This window comes from Styela clava, chromosome 9 (genome assembly GCF_964204865.1).
Source record: "Styela clava chromosome 9, kaStyClav1.hap1.2, whole genome shotgun sequence".
NCBI lineage: Eukaryota > Metazoa > Chordata > Ascidiacea > Stolidobranchia > Styelidae > Styela > Styela clava.
In genome coordinates this window covers 8,773,735-8,788,453 of record NC_135258.1, presented here as the reverse complement: position 1 = coordinate 8,788,453, position 14,719 = coordinate 8,773,735, and the positions used below count along the sequence as shown (strand labels likewise).

General features: G+C 35.1%; 2 protein-coding genes across 2 annotated transcripts; both read right to left on the bottom strand.

Annotated features, from left to right (window-relative positions):
• Positions 1–6,444, bottom strand: LOC120339344 (liver carboxylesterase-like). The gene is made up of 9 exons (XM_039407448.2): positions 5,951–6,444; positions 5,231–5,423; positions 4,588–4,784; positions 4,344–4,507; positions 3,953–4,104; positions 3,340–3,546; positions 2,644–2,788; positions 2,066–2,312; positions 1–1,047 (listed from the first exon to the last, which is right to left on the bottom strand). The coding sequence occupies exons 1-9, from the start codon at positions 6,100–6,102 to the stop codon at positions 873–875; spliced, it is 1,632 nt and encodes a 543-aa protein (XP_039263382.2). The 5' UTR covers positions 6,103–6,444; the 3' UTR covers positions 1–872.
• A 2,885-nt stretch (positions 6,445–9,329) lies between these two features.
• LOC120339382 (carboxylesterase 4A-like) lies at positions 9,330–14,094 on the bottom strand. Its single transcript, XM_039407492.2, has 9 exons — positions 13,696–14,094; positions 13,297–13,489; positions 12,685–12,881; positions 12,440–12,603; positions 12,177–12,328; positions 11,875–12,081; positions 11,193–11,337; positions 10,308–10,554; positions 9,330–9,959 (listed from the first exon to the last, which is right to left on the bottom strand). Exons 1-9 carry the CDS (start codon positions 13,845–13,847, stop codon positions 9,788–9,790), a joined length of 1,629 nt encoding a protein of 542 aa, XP_039263426.2. The 5' UTR covers positions 13,848–14,094; the 3' UTR covers positions 9,330–9,787.
• Positions 14,095–14,719: the final 625 nt, after the last annotated feature.

The following is a 14,719-nucleotide window of genomic DNA, read 5'->3' as shown; positions in this document are numbered from 1 at the left end:
AAAATGTTCTCGCCACAGAATATTCAAACTACACATTTTCTCATACGATATAGATACACTGCAATTGTAAAAAAATTATTCAGTCATATATTCAATTAAAAGTATTTAGTAACAACACGAGCTTTGTCTTCACAGCGTTCAAATGCGATATTTCTTAATTGCAAAGGAAAACAGTAAAAAACATTGCAAGTAAAATGTGTGTGTGTTAAATTGCACTGCATAGATTTATTCGTATTTAAGTAATTCGAATTCAAGTAATAAAGTATTGTATTTTTTTTCAATAATCGTTTATTTTTAAGAGTTTCCCCCTATTTTACCATATAACCTAATAAGGTATGATGACTTCAAAGCTTTCATCAGAATCCACTACAGTAGAGATAATTATAAGCAGACTCGCGTTTCAAAAACGAGACGGACAAAACAAAATCATGTCCAATCAATGAAAAAGCTAAGAGGGTGTTCAAAATAATTTTGAAATATTTGAACATATATACGGACAATACACAATTCTGAGCGATATAGTTGATACAAAATGGTACTGTGATACTAGAATACTACATATAACAATATTAGACCATTTGATGAAAACACTTGCTTATAGGAATGAGTTAACAGTTCCAGGTAAAATTAATCAAAAACTTGAAAATCGTACAACTTCATTTGATTATTAAAGGAAAATATAAGTATATAAATTCAAAGTATCACAGATGATTTCACAATTGAACTAACACAAAAATTGTAATAAAGTATATCCAATAATACATGTAACCGAGCAAAATTATAAAAAAAATATAGCTAAATGCAAGTATTACATGGTGCAGTTCTGTGTGCACTGTGCATCAATAATTATAAACGTTGCAGGGTATCGCTGCTTAATCGCTGACGGTTCGCTTCTTCGTATGAGCGGGCATAACATTATTCCAGAAATCAGCTTCTTTTTCGCCTAAATTCTTACCAACGGAAAATATTTTATCGACCACGAGGTATTCGCCTTGAGGTTTATATCTCGGCCATTTTACATCCACTTTTCTTCCTTTATTCGGATCTCTGAAAAAAAATGTTAAATGATAAGTTTCCACTTTCTCTACCATTTCTACGCACTACCACAAGTCTACCTACTTAGGGAAAATACATTGTTATTTCTACAACCGAATTTAACTGTCAAAGCAATCAGATAATGAGAGACTTGTCCGACTCCCGCTATAGCAAAACTATTGTTTTTAGGGACTTTTTCACGCTTTAAATTAAATATAACCTGGTACACATACTACGTTCCGGTGTCCGCCATCTTGGTTCACATACTACGGGAGTACCCTTTATCACGCTTCAAATTGAGCAGAGTTCACGGAATGCATACACAAATTATTTTGTTTCAAGATTAAAATCTTTTTGGGTTGGTATTCTCTAGTCTAGTCAATCAATTACTCCCCGGATAGGGTATTTAACCAGGGGGTAACCCCAAGATCTTACCGCTACATCTACAATGGCCTATAACCAAGTCCAACGGGTTTAAACATTAGACCAATGTTTCCCAGTCAGAGAGGAGTTCCTCAACAAGGGAGAATTTTGTCGAGGATTTCTTAGAGAGAAATTTAACTTTGTATTTCCTGTAGTATTACTAATATTCTTTATTATTATTGTTTCATATAAATGCGAATTGCGAATAACACAGCCTAAGGATTAATGAAGATTGAATAAACGAAATTGTTTTACGCTTAGTGAAGGTGAAATAAAAAGTTCCAAAATAGGCGACGGGGTAATTTAATGACAAAGATTGGGAACTACTGCATTATACCCTTGCCACAAATAGAAGAACTAGCGTTGGGTATATGAAACACTGAGTGATTGATTATTCGATCCATGTAATTAGGGTTTCAAAAGCGAATGTTGTTTTTCTAAGTTTTGTCCATTTGGGCTGAAGTTCTCGATTTAGATCGGCACAATAGCAGAAGATATCGGTCCTTCAAATCTAGATAATTGGGGAATTTCTTTCTGGCGTCGAATACTCCCAAACGATTAGCAATATTTAAATATCTGACTTTCCGTTTGACTCAAGAACACTCACCCAGTTCTGGCAAAATTTGTCACGTATGCCATGAATTTTCTGCTAATTTCCTCTTCATCTTTCGTGAATTTTGCTCCTCTAGGCAGAACATACGGTGAAAATGGCCATCCGAATGTCATAAATAGGTCATCACCGTGATCACATAAACACCAGTTTGGCTTTTTGCCAACTTCAGGTCCGTACTTCTCATCTTGAAACATTTGCAATTGAAAGCATCCGTACAGCAAGTAGACGGGTGCCTTTCCAGCTGAATCAGAAAAAAAAAAACTGACATTAGAATGTTAAAAATATTTCTGAAATGCAATTCTGACATATAAACCTTTTCCCTTTCTGGTGAGTTATTGATGAAACATGTTTCTCATAGTGTGTGAACACTCAGCGAACTGCCCGAGTGATGGATTCTAAGTTGTCAGTAATTTATACAAACGGAAAATTAAACATCACATACAATTACATATCTTCCAAGTTGTCGAGATTGGATTCGATTTTAAAATCACCAAGTATTAAAAAATGCCGAGCCCGACTCGTAGGTGGGTACCAACATCTTGTAAGTATAATTTTATATACACGTATCTTACCCGAATATGCTGCTGCACTCGGAATTGTTTTTGAAATGTACATTGAGTCTCCAACCATATCACCATGCATTCTGCTGAATTTTAATTTGTCTGAATTGTCCTTGATGTAAAACTCCTTACATTTTTCGAAGCCTTCTTCAGTTAACTGCAAAGACATAATTTGAATCGATACTAAATGGTGAAGAGCAAAGGAGTAAAGTAGAGTGGAGAAAAAGAGTCATAAATGGAACAGTAGTTGTAATGCGTGGAACATTGTTGTTCTGTTTGAATAATCTGTTAAAATTGAATGTCTTGATTTACTTCGAGGTTATGGGCAAACCCTCGTGGTTCGCCATTACATTTGTAACCACGAATATCACGGGCAGCACAATCCGTGGTCTTAAAAAGTGAGGAATGAAAAACAGAAAAAAATATGTAATACAAAGTTTAGAATGGAAAAACAACTCGTAAATTTCATGCATCAACAGTTTAAAATTTGTCAATATGTTTTTGTATTGTGGCGTTATTCTTACGTTCTGCTATATTTATATGCCGGTTACACACACACATTTTACTTGCTACTTCTATGTGTAGACCATGTTATGACTTTGTTGGTGTTACGCGAGGAAATCAAAAGGCAAAGTAGCAAAGAAATAATAGTAGTAATAAATGAAATAAATACAAACGACAAAAAAGGCTTTGTACAAACAAACTAACCGAAAGAAAGGGCGATTGTTTCAATTCTTCCTCTGTCATCCCTGTTGCAAAATTTGGTGATAGGAAGCACGAAAGCAGGCCGTATCCTTCCGTATTATTGCATCCAATGATATAAGGTATTTCTGATGACTTTAAATCTTTCATCATTTCTTCGTAAGGTTTTACAAACACTTTTCCTTCGACGTAAGGTTGAAAGAAGCAGTTTTTCTGCAAAAATGTTTAGTCAAATGACTACAGCATTTACGACAAAGCTAATATGAATGAAAATTGCTGATTTATATGCTCAAAGTAAAATTATCCAAGTTTTCGGAGTAGACCATGTCACGTATAGAGGCCAATATGTTTCAGTTCAGTAATAAGAAAGTTTGGAATTAAACTTCTGCTATCGATTGAGCTTCTGCTGAAAAAAACTACTTATTTTCTTCTAAACTTTTGTGCCAGTGTATCTGTATGTATATAATGCAAGGATGCTGAAGCGACAATGAAGATAAATATCTTAAGAGATTCAAGAGTCTTAGCGTCCGCACAATTTCGTTTCGGGAAGAAGAAACATCTGTGACGGCATATTACGATGTCGCAATATTCTCTTTTTATTTGAGATATTTCTTGTTACCTCCAATAGTTTCGCAGTGGCATCCATCAAATCATCAGATGATACTTTTTGTAATGCTTCAAGACTTTTAAGATCATCTTTTTCGTCAATCTTCAAAAGTTCCAAAAAAAATTTCGCAGATTTAGTTACCTCTTCGGGGCTGGGAAACAATGCTGAAAAAAAAGGAATATTTGAGTTCGAAGATGACACAAAACTTAGTATCAAAATGCTTGACAATAAACTTAGTTATATTAAAATTAAAGTAAATTTTATATATATAAACAGCATTCGCATATAAGTTGCTGTTTAAGATTCTTCTATCATTGATCTATCCATCTTTTTTAGTTTAATCTACCTTAATTTATGAACCGTTAGATTTACTTAGTACAATTTTGCAAATACTTATTCTCACCATCCATGTTAGTTTGTCCGCTGAAGCTAATAGCTTTATGGAATAAACCTCGAGCTAACGGCGATAAAACTTGCATCTCGACAGCAACACTTCCTGCACTCTGACCAAATAGAGTGACGTTGTTTGCATCTCCACCAAAGTTTTCAATGTTTTCTTTGACCCATCTATATGAAACATAGTTAGTCACTTAGATAGTTTCTAGTTACTTAGAGAGGAAAAAACGCATTTGGCAAGTCTAACATACTTCAAAGCCAGTTGTTGATCTAGAAGTCCAGCGTTTCCTGAACAGATGGACGTTGGTCCAAGTGCGAAGAACCCGAAAACTCCTACTCTGTAATTTGGTACAACAACTACGACATCGTTCATTCCAGCAAGAGCACATCCGTCGTAAGGACGCTCTGAACCTGAGGAAAATCCCCCTCCGTATAAATACACCATGACCTAAAATGAAATAAAATATCTGATGAAAACAGTTTCAGTATTTTCAGACAAAAAGTCCTGACTAAGATTGTGAAAAGATCAGAAAAAGTGTATAGAATTGGTTTTGCAAAATCAGTAAAATCTCTTATACTTATAAAATGGCCTTACAAATGCACGAAGTATTTCATGTCTTTGTCTTAAATGGAGACTAGTGCCAAAAAGTGGTGTTCACTCATGCCTCCAGAAATAACTAAGTCTAATTCACTCATTTCATCATCCTGCTAACTTGCCAAAACAGAGATAAATAATAACAAAGAAAAGTAGCTGTAAACTCGTTAAATTATGATTCGACATTTGAAAATCTTAGTTGAAAGACGTCAGATATTTGCGAGAATGTTACGATGTCTAAATCTTATATTGCGGGAGATTTTTATATTAGTGCACTGTAACGTTGGCAGGTTTCTTACCGGTAAGTTTTTTCCTCGTTCCAGACTTGGGGTGTACACAGATAAATGCAAACAGTCTTCACTAAGAACTGCTTCATTGTCAAACTGATTAGGTGATGGGAAATATGGAACTGTAACGCTGTCGTATGCTGTTGAGTAAATTGGTAAATTTCCAGGAGTTGTTCCATCTCTGATTCCACTCCATGGTTCCGCTCTGGATAGTAAAGCACGGTTTATCAACGATTAAGTCAAGTTCCTTTTTGGAAAGGGGCTAGGGCGGTTAAAGTTTTATTTTTCTATATTTAGTTTAAGGCGGTGAGACGTAATAAGTCAAAGGGCCTTCCATTAATAAAATACGGGTGTGTCATATGTTATGGAAGACAGCGTTCATCTTTGACTGCACACTTGCTGGTTTACCTAAACGCATACAGCGGCGTACGTAGGAATTCGTTGAGGTGTTATTGAGTATTGAAGTTACTGTGAAATGCCATTTAAACATTTAACGACTATCGCTTCTTAACAGCACCTCATTACTGTTAAAAATGGTGCCCTAAGCACATTCTTATTTTGCTTAATTGTAAATTCAGCCCTGTTAATATTTAACTTATAATCACATTTTACCACATTCGAATAGAGAGAGACACAAAACTCCGACATCGCCTGTTTCACCCATGATTTGATACGGGTTTTAAACCACAGTTGGTGCTCTCTTTGAACCATTTAAATCATATTAATACCCACGGTTGAGGAGGCAGAAATCTCAAATTTCCAATCGGTGGTTTTGCAAATGGAACATTTCGAAAGGTGTTAACTGGTTTTGCATCTTTAACTTTGAGTTCCACAAGTTTTCCTTTTATTTTGCCAGTTGCAGTAGCTACAATTGGAGGACTCATGCTGTATTGTCAATTTCCTAGTCAGTACAACTGCTAACATTAGTAGAAAATAAAACGAATTATTTTCGTGCATTTTTTTATTTCCTCCCTATGTCGCGCTGTTGCTTTCCAATAGTAGTTACACATGATTGGCAGTGCGTGGTTGTGGCCTCGCTTTTCGTTAATATTTTAAACCTTATTGAGTTTTTTCCATTTGTAAATGAAATATCAACAATCCTGTTGTCAACTTCATCTCAGACCTATCGACACGTCCTACCGTTACTCTCAAAATATAATCTCAACAATGCAGCTTACAGGTTCAAGCTTTATTAACTTTGTCAGTAAAGCTGCAGAGTGAGTTCCGATGTCTTATTTATATATACCAGTTTGCTTGCGGTAGTAACCAACTAACCATTATAGAAAAAATCAACAGTTTTACTAGATAAATCAGTTATCGTGGTTGCCTGCTATTCTGCCTTTGAGACCTAGCTTGACTGACGATAAATCGAACGAAAAAGCTCTCGAGGCTTCAATAGAAAACCTATGTAACTACCGAATTTCAGTAAATTACCGGTACTCGAACATTAGTCCAAGCATACCGACTTAAATAAGTTTACATAAGAACGAAGCGTTGGCCACTATCTATCCCATTGGCATATATATCCTCATATTCATAAGTAATATTTGCACTTCTAAGCGCGACACCATCTTTGTTAAGGTAGCTTTACGCCATTGTTTATTCCATCCGTTTCCTTTTTAGGCAAAGCACGAGAGTATGATCAGAATCAACAAATTAAAACGAGAGAATATATAGCGCGAAGCGTATTATTTACCTATCAATCGACACCCGGGCTTTCGTGTCTAGAATTCATGCCAAAAATGGCAGCAATCAAAATGAACTGAAGTTTACGGAACCGTTATTGCGATTTGTTGCGCAATGCAATGAATCAAGAAACTTCATGACCTTATATGGAATCCATAATTCGTAATGCCTAGGCATACTGATCCCATGTAGGTATGCTATGTAAAAGTACCAATAAGCACTGAAAGCTGATGGATATATGTGTCTGTAAAGATTAATTGGTATAAGCAGAAGATAACACAACTGCCTGACTGGATAAAAACCTAAAGATTCTCACCCAAATATAAAGGAACAATTAAAATATACCAACGGTTCGGTAAAGGTTGTAAAAGATTGACCATACGAGTTATAAAAACATTAATCTCCACATTTAAATTATGAAAATTTGATTTAGCTTGTTTACAACTCGTTTTTTCATTATTTAAAAAATAAACAGCCTCTTTTAAAACAAAGTACTGATTGAAATCTTCTTTTTTCCCTTGAGTTTTTGACGCGCTTTATTCGTGACCCGCCAAGGCATGAATAAAATTAAAAAAATGCTAACATATCAGTGATAAAAATTGATAAAACCGGCTTTAAATTAAATTAACAATAACCAAACTATGTCTGCACCGCTGTGAATCGTTATTCAGCCATTGGCTCTGACATCGTTCATGACATAACAATGTAATTGATCTGATCATTTCTCGCAACGTCTTTTCTCTTTCGAAAGTGCATCTGCAGACTGTTTTAGGGGTTATACAAGAACGAGATGCAACTTTGCATTTTATTAGTTTCTCGCCCACAATGTCGTTGAGAAAACAAAATCTTTCAAACTTGAAATAAAAACTATAAATCTGAAATAATTACGGGGCAGTGTAAAAGTGCCCTGATGTAGTTAAAAGCTGATCAAAAAATACACTATCAGAATTCCCTCCGAGCTCTTTGGAACTGTAATTTGCCGCATCATCCTAAACGTTTTTGGTAATTCATATGCGTGTATAATATTTGTGACCCACTCTCTTCTGATCCACGATAAAAATATAATTCTTGATCCATTCACTGAAAAAGGTTCGCCATCTCTGCTATATACAATCGAAAATAAGGCTGATCTGACGCTGCTGAAACCATTGTGTTAATACAATGACGGAGAATATACGAGCGGCCATCCGCCCATTACGTTTGTGAACATATTGCGCTTCAGCTTGAATGGGCATGCCTTGTAACCCACGCCAGTGGCGTTTCGAATGATATACCGGTTTTGACGATGAGAATCAATTAGGCAAGTTTTCACATACACATTTTATGTTTCAACTTGTTTAATCCTATTTGATTCGATTTAAATCAATTGATTTAAAACAACTTGCAACATGATTAAATACTTTTTAAATGTTTCAGTTAATGGTGTCATTATACGTTTCGAAATTGAAACTGCGAAATTTTTCAATGATCCGGTAGCGTCTCGAAAGCAGTTTCGAAACACCGTTCGGAACAATGTTCAAAGTCAATATTATAAAAATTGACAAAACTGAACTGAGCTATTTCGGTTAACGGGTTTAATTGAAAACTCAATCGCACAGAAAACAATAAAAATGATGTGGACCGCGATGGGATAAATCCATTTTATAATTTCCCCGTCTAAATACGATAATAAGTCACATTTGAAAGAAAAAGAGAAGCAGAAAAGTACGTACGAGCGTTACAACGCAATCAACTTCGCAACCCACATTTATGGAAAATTGAAATTGAATCAGATTTCAACTATGCAATTTTATCACTCTTGCCCAGTGAAACAACCTGTACTACTCTCAAATGCAGTGTGGTACATATAAGAATTATCTAGAATTAGATTTGATAAGCAACGCTTTTGCTCTAAAAAAGGTCATGCACAACGTCCACTGTCAACGTTATGTAATGTGCTACTATTTTTTGTAATTACTACTAGAAATATTCTTGGTAGATTTGCCACCACTCGGCTTTTTATAGACTACCTGTTTTATTGCGGAATATAGATTCGAATGAGGAAGAAGTGACATATATGCTGGCTTTTCTATTTAAAGAACATCTATCTACTCGCTGTATTGTTTTAAAATTGATTGAATTAACATTTATATCTTGATTATCGCATATTTCTTTAACACCTGTGCACATATAGTTGGTTCAGATTTAACTGTTAGGTTTGTCTTTTTTTGTCATTGATTCCATAAAATAAAATCCAACACAAGCATATCACACATATCATATTACAAATTTATAAATGATATATTCACATATTATTCCACTTTTTATTATGTATAGCTAATTTGTTAGACTTGTCGTTCACCATTTTCGAAATTGAGTATCTTACTTCACTAGTGACATGAGTTAATGGTACGTACAAATATTTTGTAGAGAAAAAAAATCCGAATAATGGTTAAACACAACATTCAAACAAAATTTTCCGTAGCTCTGAATCTGATGGCACATTGCTGACGATACTTATGGCGTAGCTGTGACTATTTTTGGTTTGTATTCATAAAAATTCATAACCCAAGTACTGTACACATTTAATTCTCATGTAGAATTGAGTTGATATCCAGTTATATTTATTACAAGAACATGTATGTTATAATTTGAAACAAATGTAGAATTACAATGTTGTAGTAATTACATTTAAAACACAGTGAGAATGTAAGAGTAAGATTGTATATTTTACGAAATTGTAGTGATTATTTCAAGTTCTATTTCAGGTATTAGGTAATGAGTGAAATTTAGATCAAAGACCAAGACCAAAGACCAAAATGATTAGGTTGTAACAGAAAGTTGCAACAGAACTCTTTGAATATAATGAATGGTTCATATATTCCCGCTGTTATCATATCATCGTTATTCCACGGTCCTATTTTTCATGTAAGGAGGCATAACATTATCCCAGAAATCGACTTCTTTTTCGGCCAGGTTTTTTCCAACTGAAAACGTTTTGTCGACAACAAGATGTTCTCCTTTCGGCTTATACCTCGGCCAGTCTACATCCACGCTCTTTCCCTTGTTTGGGTCCCTGTATGGATGTAAATAAATATACAATCAGCGTGTTAGCATTACAACATTCAGAAATATCATGTCCGCATACCGCTGCAGTAAAACCAAAGTATCTTATTTCACATTTTTTTTTAAAAAAAATCTGTATGTCTAGGTTACAAAGTTGTACCTGATTCAGCTAAGATTCTATAGGTAATGCCCTATGTTCATATTTAGATTCGGTTCTACATATCCTAAATTTACAAAAATGTAATTTTCTCAAAATCTTTATAAGCTGATTGATTTTTACAGTGATATATGTGATGAACAAAGGGTGTTTCTATCTACGTAAAAATTGCAAAGCGCTTCATGCATTACAATAACTCACCCAGTTCTGGCAAAATTGGTCAAGTATGTCATAAATTTCCTGCTAATTTCCTCTTCATCTTTCGTAAATTTTGCTCCGCTCGTCAACGCAAACGGTGAAAATGGCCATCCAAATGTCATGAATATATCATCACCGTGATCACATAAACACCAGTTTGGCTTTTTACTAACTTCAGGTCCATACTTCTCATCTTGAAACATTTGTAGTTGAAAGCATCCGTAGTACAAGTACACAGGAGCTTCCCCAGCTTCAACATGATAAAAAAAAATTATTTCAAGAATCGTACCAATATGGAGGTAACTAATTTTGTTTGCCTATTTTACATCAAGTTGTGTAAAGGGACTTAAACCTATGGATAGGGGGTATATTCACTTGGCTAACACCGACAGTCTCGAAACTCGTAATAGAATTAAAATAAGGAAAATTGGAATAAAATTATGGCCTAACACTAAACCTGTACACACACTACGGGAGTACCCGAGAAACGTGAGCTATAGCAAATCATAATTTTAGTGTTAAATTAGTTAATTTTTTTAGTTTGCGGCGTAAAGCCTGTTCAGCGCGATCAATCAAAGCAAAAATTGAAGCTCAAATCACACATTTAACACTTAAATACAACATAAGTACTCAACTACCAATTTCTTAATACAAAACCGGCCGGAGGAACGCTTCTAATCAAATGTGGGGTTATGCTAATACACTCAATTACTTTATGCCTGTCAAAAAATAACATTTGTTAAGACATTAAAAAGACATATTGTGAGGACAGTGATTCATGGGATAGTGTATTCATGATCGTTTTCAATATTTCTATATACAGATACAAAGTGACTGTGAATAATATTTATGACAAATTATTATACATTATATCAACATGAAGTTTACCAGAGTATGCCGATGCAGCCTGAATTGCTTTCGACACAAACATGGAATCTCCCACAATATCACCAATCAATTTACTGAATCGTTTTTCATCTTTATCGTTTTTGATATAATGCTCCTTGCATTTTTTCAATCCTTCTTCTGTAACCTAGAAGAGTATAGTTAAAAAATGAAACGAAACATCTTAAGTCTGAAAGTAACGTAGTATAGATAAGTAGTCGTAACTGGCGAATGACAAAGATAAAGAACGAGAATATCGGTTGGAAACCGAAGACTTATCGATCGATAGTTAGGGGATCCCCCAAAACAGAAACTGCAGTTTCGATTCATCCGCTCTTGTAACTTGCGCACTGCGCATCGCACACACACACTCGGCGGGTTTCAAAATTCTCTCGCTTTACAAAAATCTAGATCACTATATCAATAATTGATTGATAACTCGCTAATTATAAGACATAATTCGCCCAAAATCAATAGGCTTCTGGTCCGAGATAAGATGAATGCACATGCAAAATCTGGAGCAGATTCAATCTCGCTTTCGTGAGATATCGCGTGCATCTAACAGACACACACACAGACACACAGACAGACAGACAGACAGACAGACAGACAGACAAATACCTATCAATATACTTACCGATCTTAAGATCGATAAGTAATGAGAAGGATGGTAGAATATACAAACCACGAGGAATGGCATGTTGTTCAATTCTTCTTCTGTAATTCCTTGTGCGAAGTTTGGCGATCCCAGGCATGAAAGGAGGCCACATCCTTCCGTATTGTTGCATCCGATGATATAAGGTATTTTCGAAAACTTCGCGTCTTTCATCATATCTTCGTGAGATTTGGGAAACACTTTTCCATCGTAACAAGGTTGAAATGAAACTTCCAGCTTTTTTTTTTTTTGAGAAAAAAGAAAATGTTTTATAAATTAGATAAACGCTGTTGTATTGTGTAAGCTGTAAAGTAAAATTGTCCTTTTCCAACCTCCATGAGTTTCAACATTGCCGCCATCAAATCATCAACTGGTATTTTTTGTAAAGCTTCAACAATTTTGGAATCAACCTTTTCATCTATTTTAAGATATTCCAGAGATTTATTTTTCATTTTGATTGTTTTATCAGCGTCGGGAATCAATCCTGAAACAAAGTCAATGAATTCAAAGTTTTATATATATATAGCATTATATTCTTCAATATTCCCATAAGATTTGTTTATCGCTGGGAAATTATTTTGATGCAGTTTCGTACCAGCCATGTTTGAGGTTCCACTGTGGCTAATAGCCTTGTTGAATAAGCCACGGGCCAGGGGTGACATGAGTTGCATCTCGACAGAAACACTCCCAGCGCTTTCCCCAAATATAGTTACATTATTGCCATCTCCGCCGAAAAACTCAATGTTTTCTTTCACCCATCTAAATTTAAGTAGTCATACATTAAAAATAGTTAAAATGATAATTTCTAAATATTTTCTAAAAAAATTTAAAATTGCATACTTTAAAGCTAGTTGTTGATCAAGGAGTCCTGCATTTCCTGAACAGATAGACGATGGGCCTAGGGAAAGAAATCCAAAAACACCGACTCTGTAATTTGGTACAACAACTACTACATCGTTCATTCCAGCTAGCGCGCTTCCTTCATAAGGACGCTCTGAACCTGAGAAAAATCCCCCTCCGTACAAATACACCATGACCTGAAATGAATACAACATATTACACCATTTATTTGAGAACACGCAATGGTATCAATATTTTTGCAGTACCAAAGGTCTGACCACCAGATCACCGAGACGTGATTACGGAACCACGGCAGGGTTTGTAGTCTTTAATTTTGGTGACGTCACCACCCAAACTTCGAAGTGGAAAACGAATTCCATGGAGTCCACAACAATTTTTGTTTGATATAAATAAAAGTAATAGTGACAAGGACAAGCTTTAACCTTTAACCACTGAAAATTTTGAATTGATTATTCCCGTAATTCGATAGAGAACCGTGTCCAATAAGTTTGTGTTCTTCGGGAGATATAAATGTCAAATTTAAGTTTAAAGGTACAGAAAAAGTTACGCAATGCCTTTCATTATCAATGGGCTCAGTACAGCAGTTCTCACCGGCAATTTTTTCCCTACATCCAGACTTGGCGTATAAACAGATACATGCAAACAATCCTCGCTCAAAACCTGTTCACTATCATATTGATCAGGTGTTGGAAAATATTTATTCATCATTTCATCATATAATGTTGAATACATCGGCAGATTACCAGGAGTTATTCCATCTCTTATGCCTTCCCAAGAGCACGCTCTAGGTATAAAATATTGCAAATTTTATGATAGTTATTTTCTAACTTGAAGCCTTTCTGTTTGGCCCCTAATACGCAATTTTGTACATGTCTAATGTCGTAATATCGTTTAGGAATACCAAACGACCGCGAGAGGACCACTATATGAAATAGGTATTCCAGTCGGCTACCATGCAGTTTTAATATATGTAATATATATGATACTTACGGTTCAGGAGGCATAAATCTTAATTTTCCAGTCGGCGGTTTTGCATAAGGTATATTTCGAAATACATTAACTTTTGTTGCATCTTCTACTTTAAGCTCTACAACTTTACCCTTCACCTTACCATTAACGATTGACACAACTGGGGAGCTCATATTTCTGCTTCAAGCAATCACGATACAATCTCATGAATTTAGTGATGGTGAACGTAACTTAACGGCAGATTTATATATCGGTATAGTGACTATTACGTCATGCTGCGACATTGGTTTGTGTGAATCAGGTTTCATAGTGAAAATAACTAGAATTTCATAGTCGCAAGTTAGTTATTATTGGTATCTATTGTGAGGCGACTGTACAAGTTGATTGTTATTTTCCTGGCTCCGACTAAGTGTGCCTGGGTTCTGTGGCGTTCTCCATAACCGGTCCAAGCTAGTTCAAGCACCTCAACATCTGATACTAAGAATAATTCCTTTCAATGGTTATGATAGCACAGCAAGTTGATCAAATATAGACAGCCACGATGGGCTCCATCGCTATATTCGTCGATACCAAAGGTCTTGTTTGAACAAACCCAGATATGAATGTGTTTTGTTTGCCGCTTCGCCGCAAAGAAACACAGGCTACTCCCTATTAGGATTTCAAATGATATGACAAATATCAAGAAAGGGGTGAAAGGTAAATGCAATAAATAATACGGCGATCCATATTTGGTACTCTACTTCTCTTTGTCATTTCAATACATCTGTGCAATTCAGTACGATTTTGCTTCCTTATTAAATAGCAGTATTAATGTATAACTTTTTAGATTTGATGTACTCTACTTGTGCAACATGTGGTGATTGCTGGTGGCAAAATTGTAAAATGGAAATGCTTTATTCAATTAGAAGAGTTGTTGCAATAGAGTAACTTAAGTCAATGAAAAATAAAAAAAATAAAAAAAGTTCATTTTTATCAATCAATTCGTTTGGGTTTGAACAAAAGAATGCGAGAATTGGTATATATGAAATTGAAGTCTGAAATCACT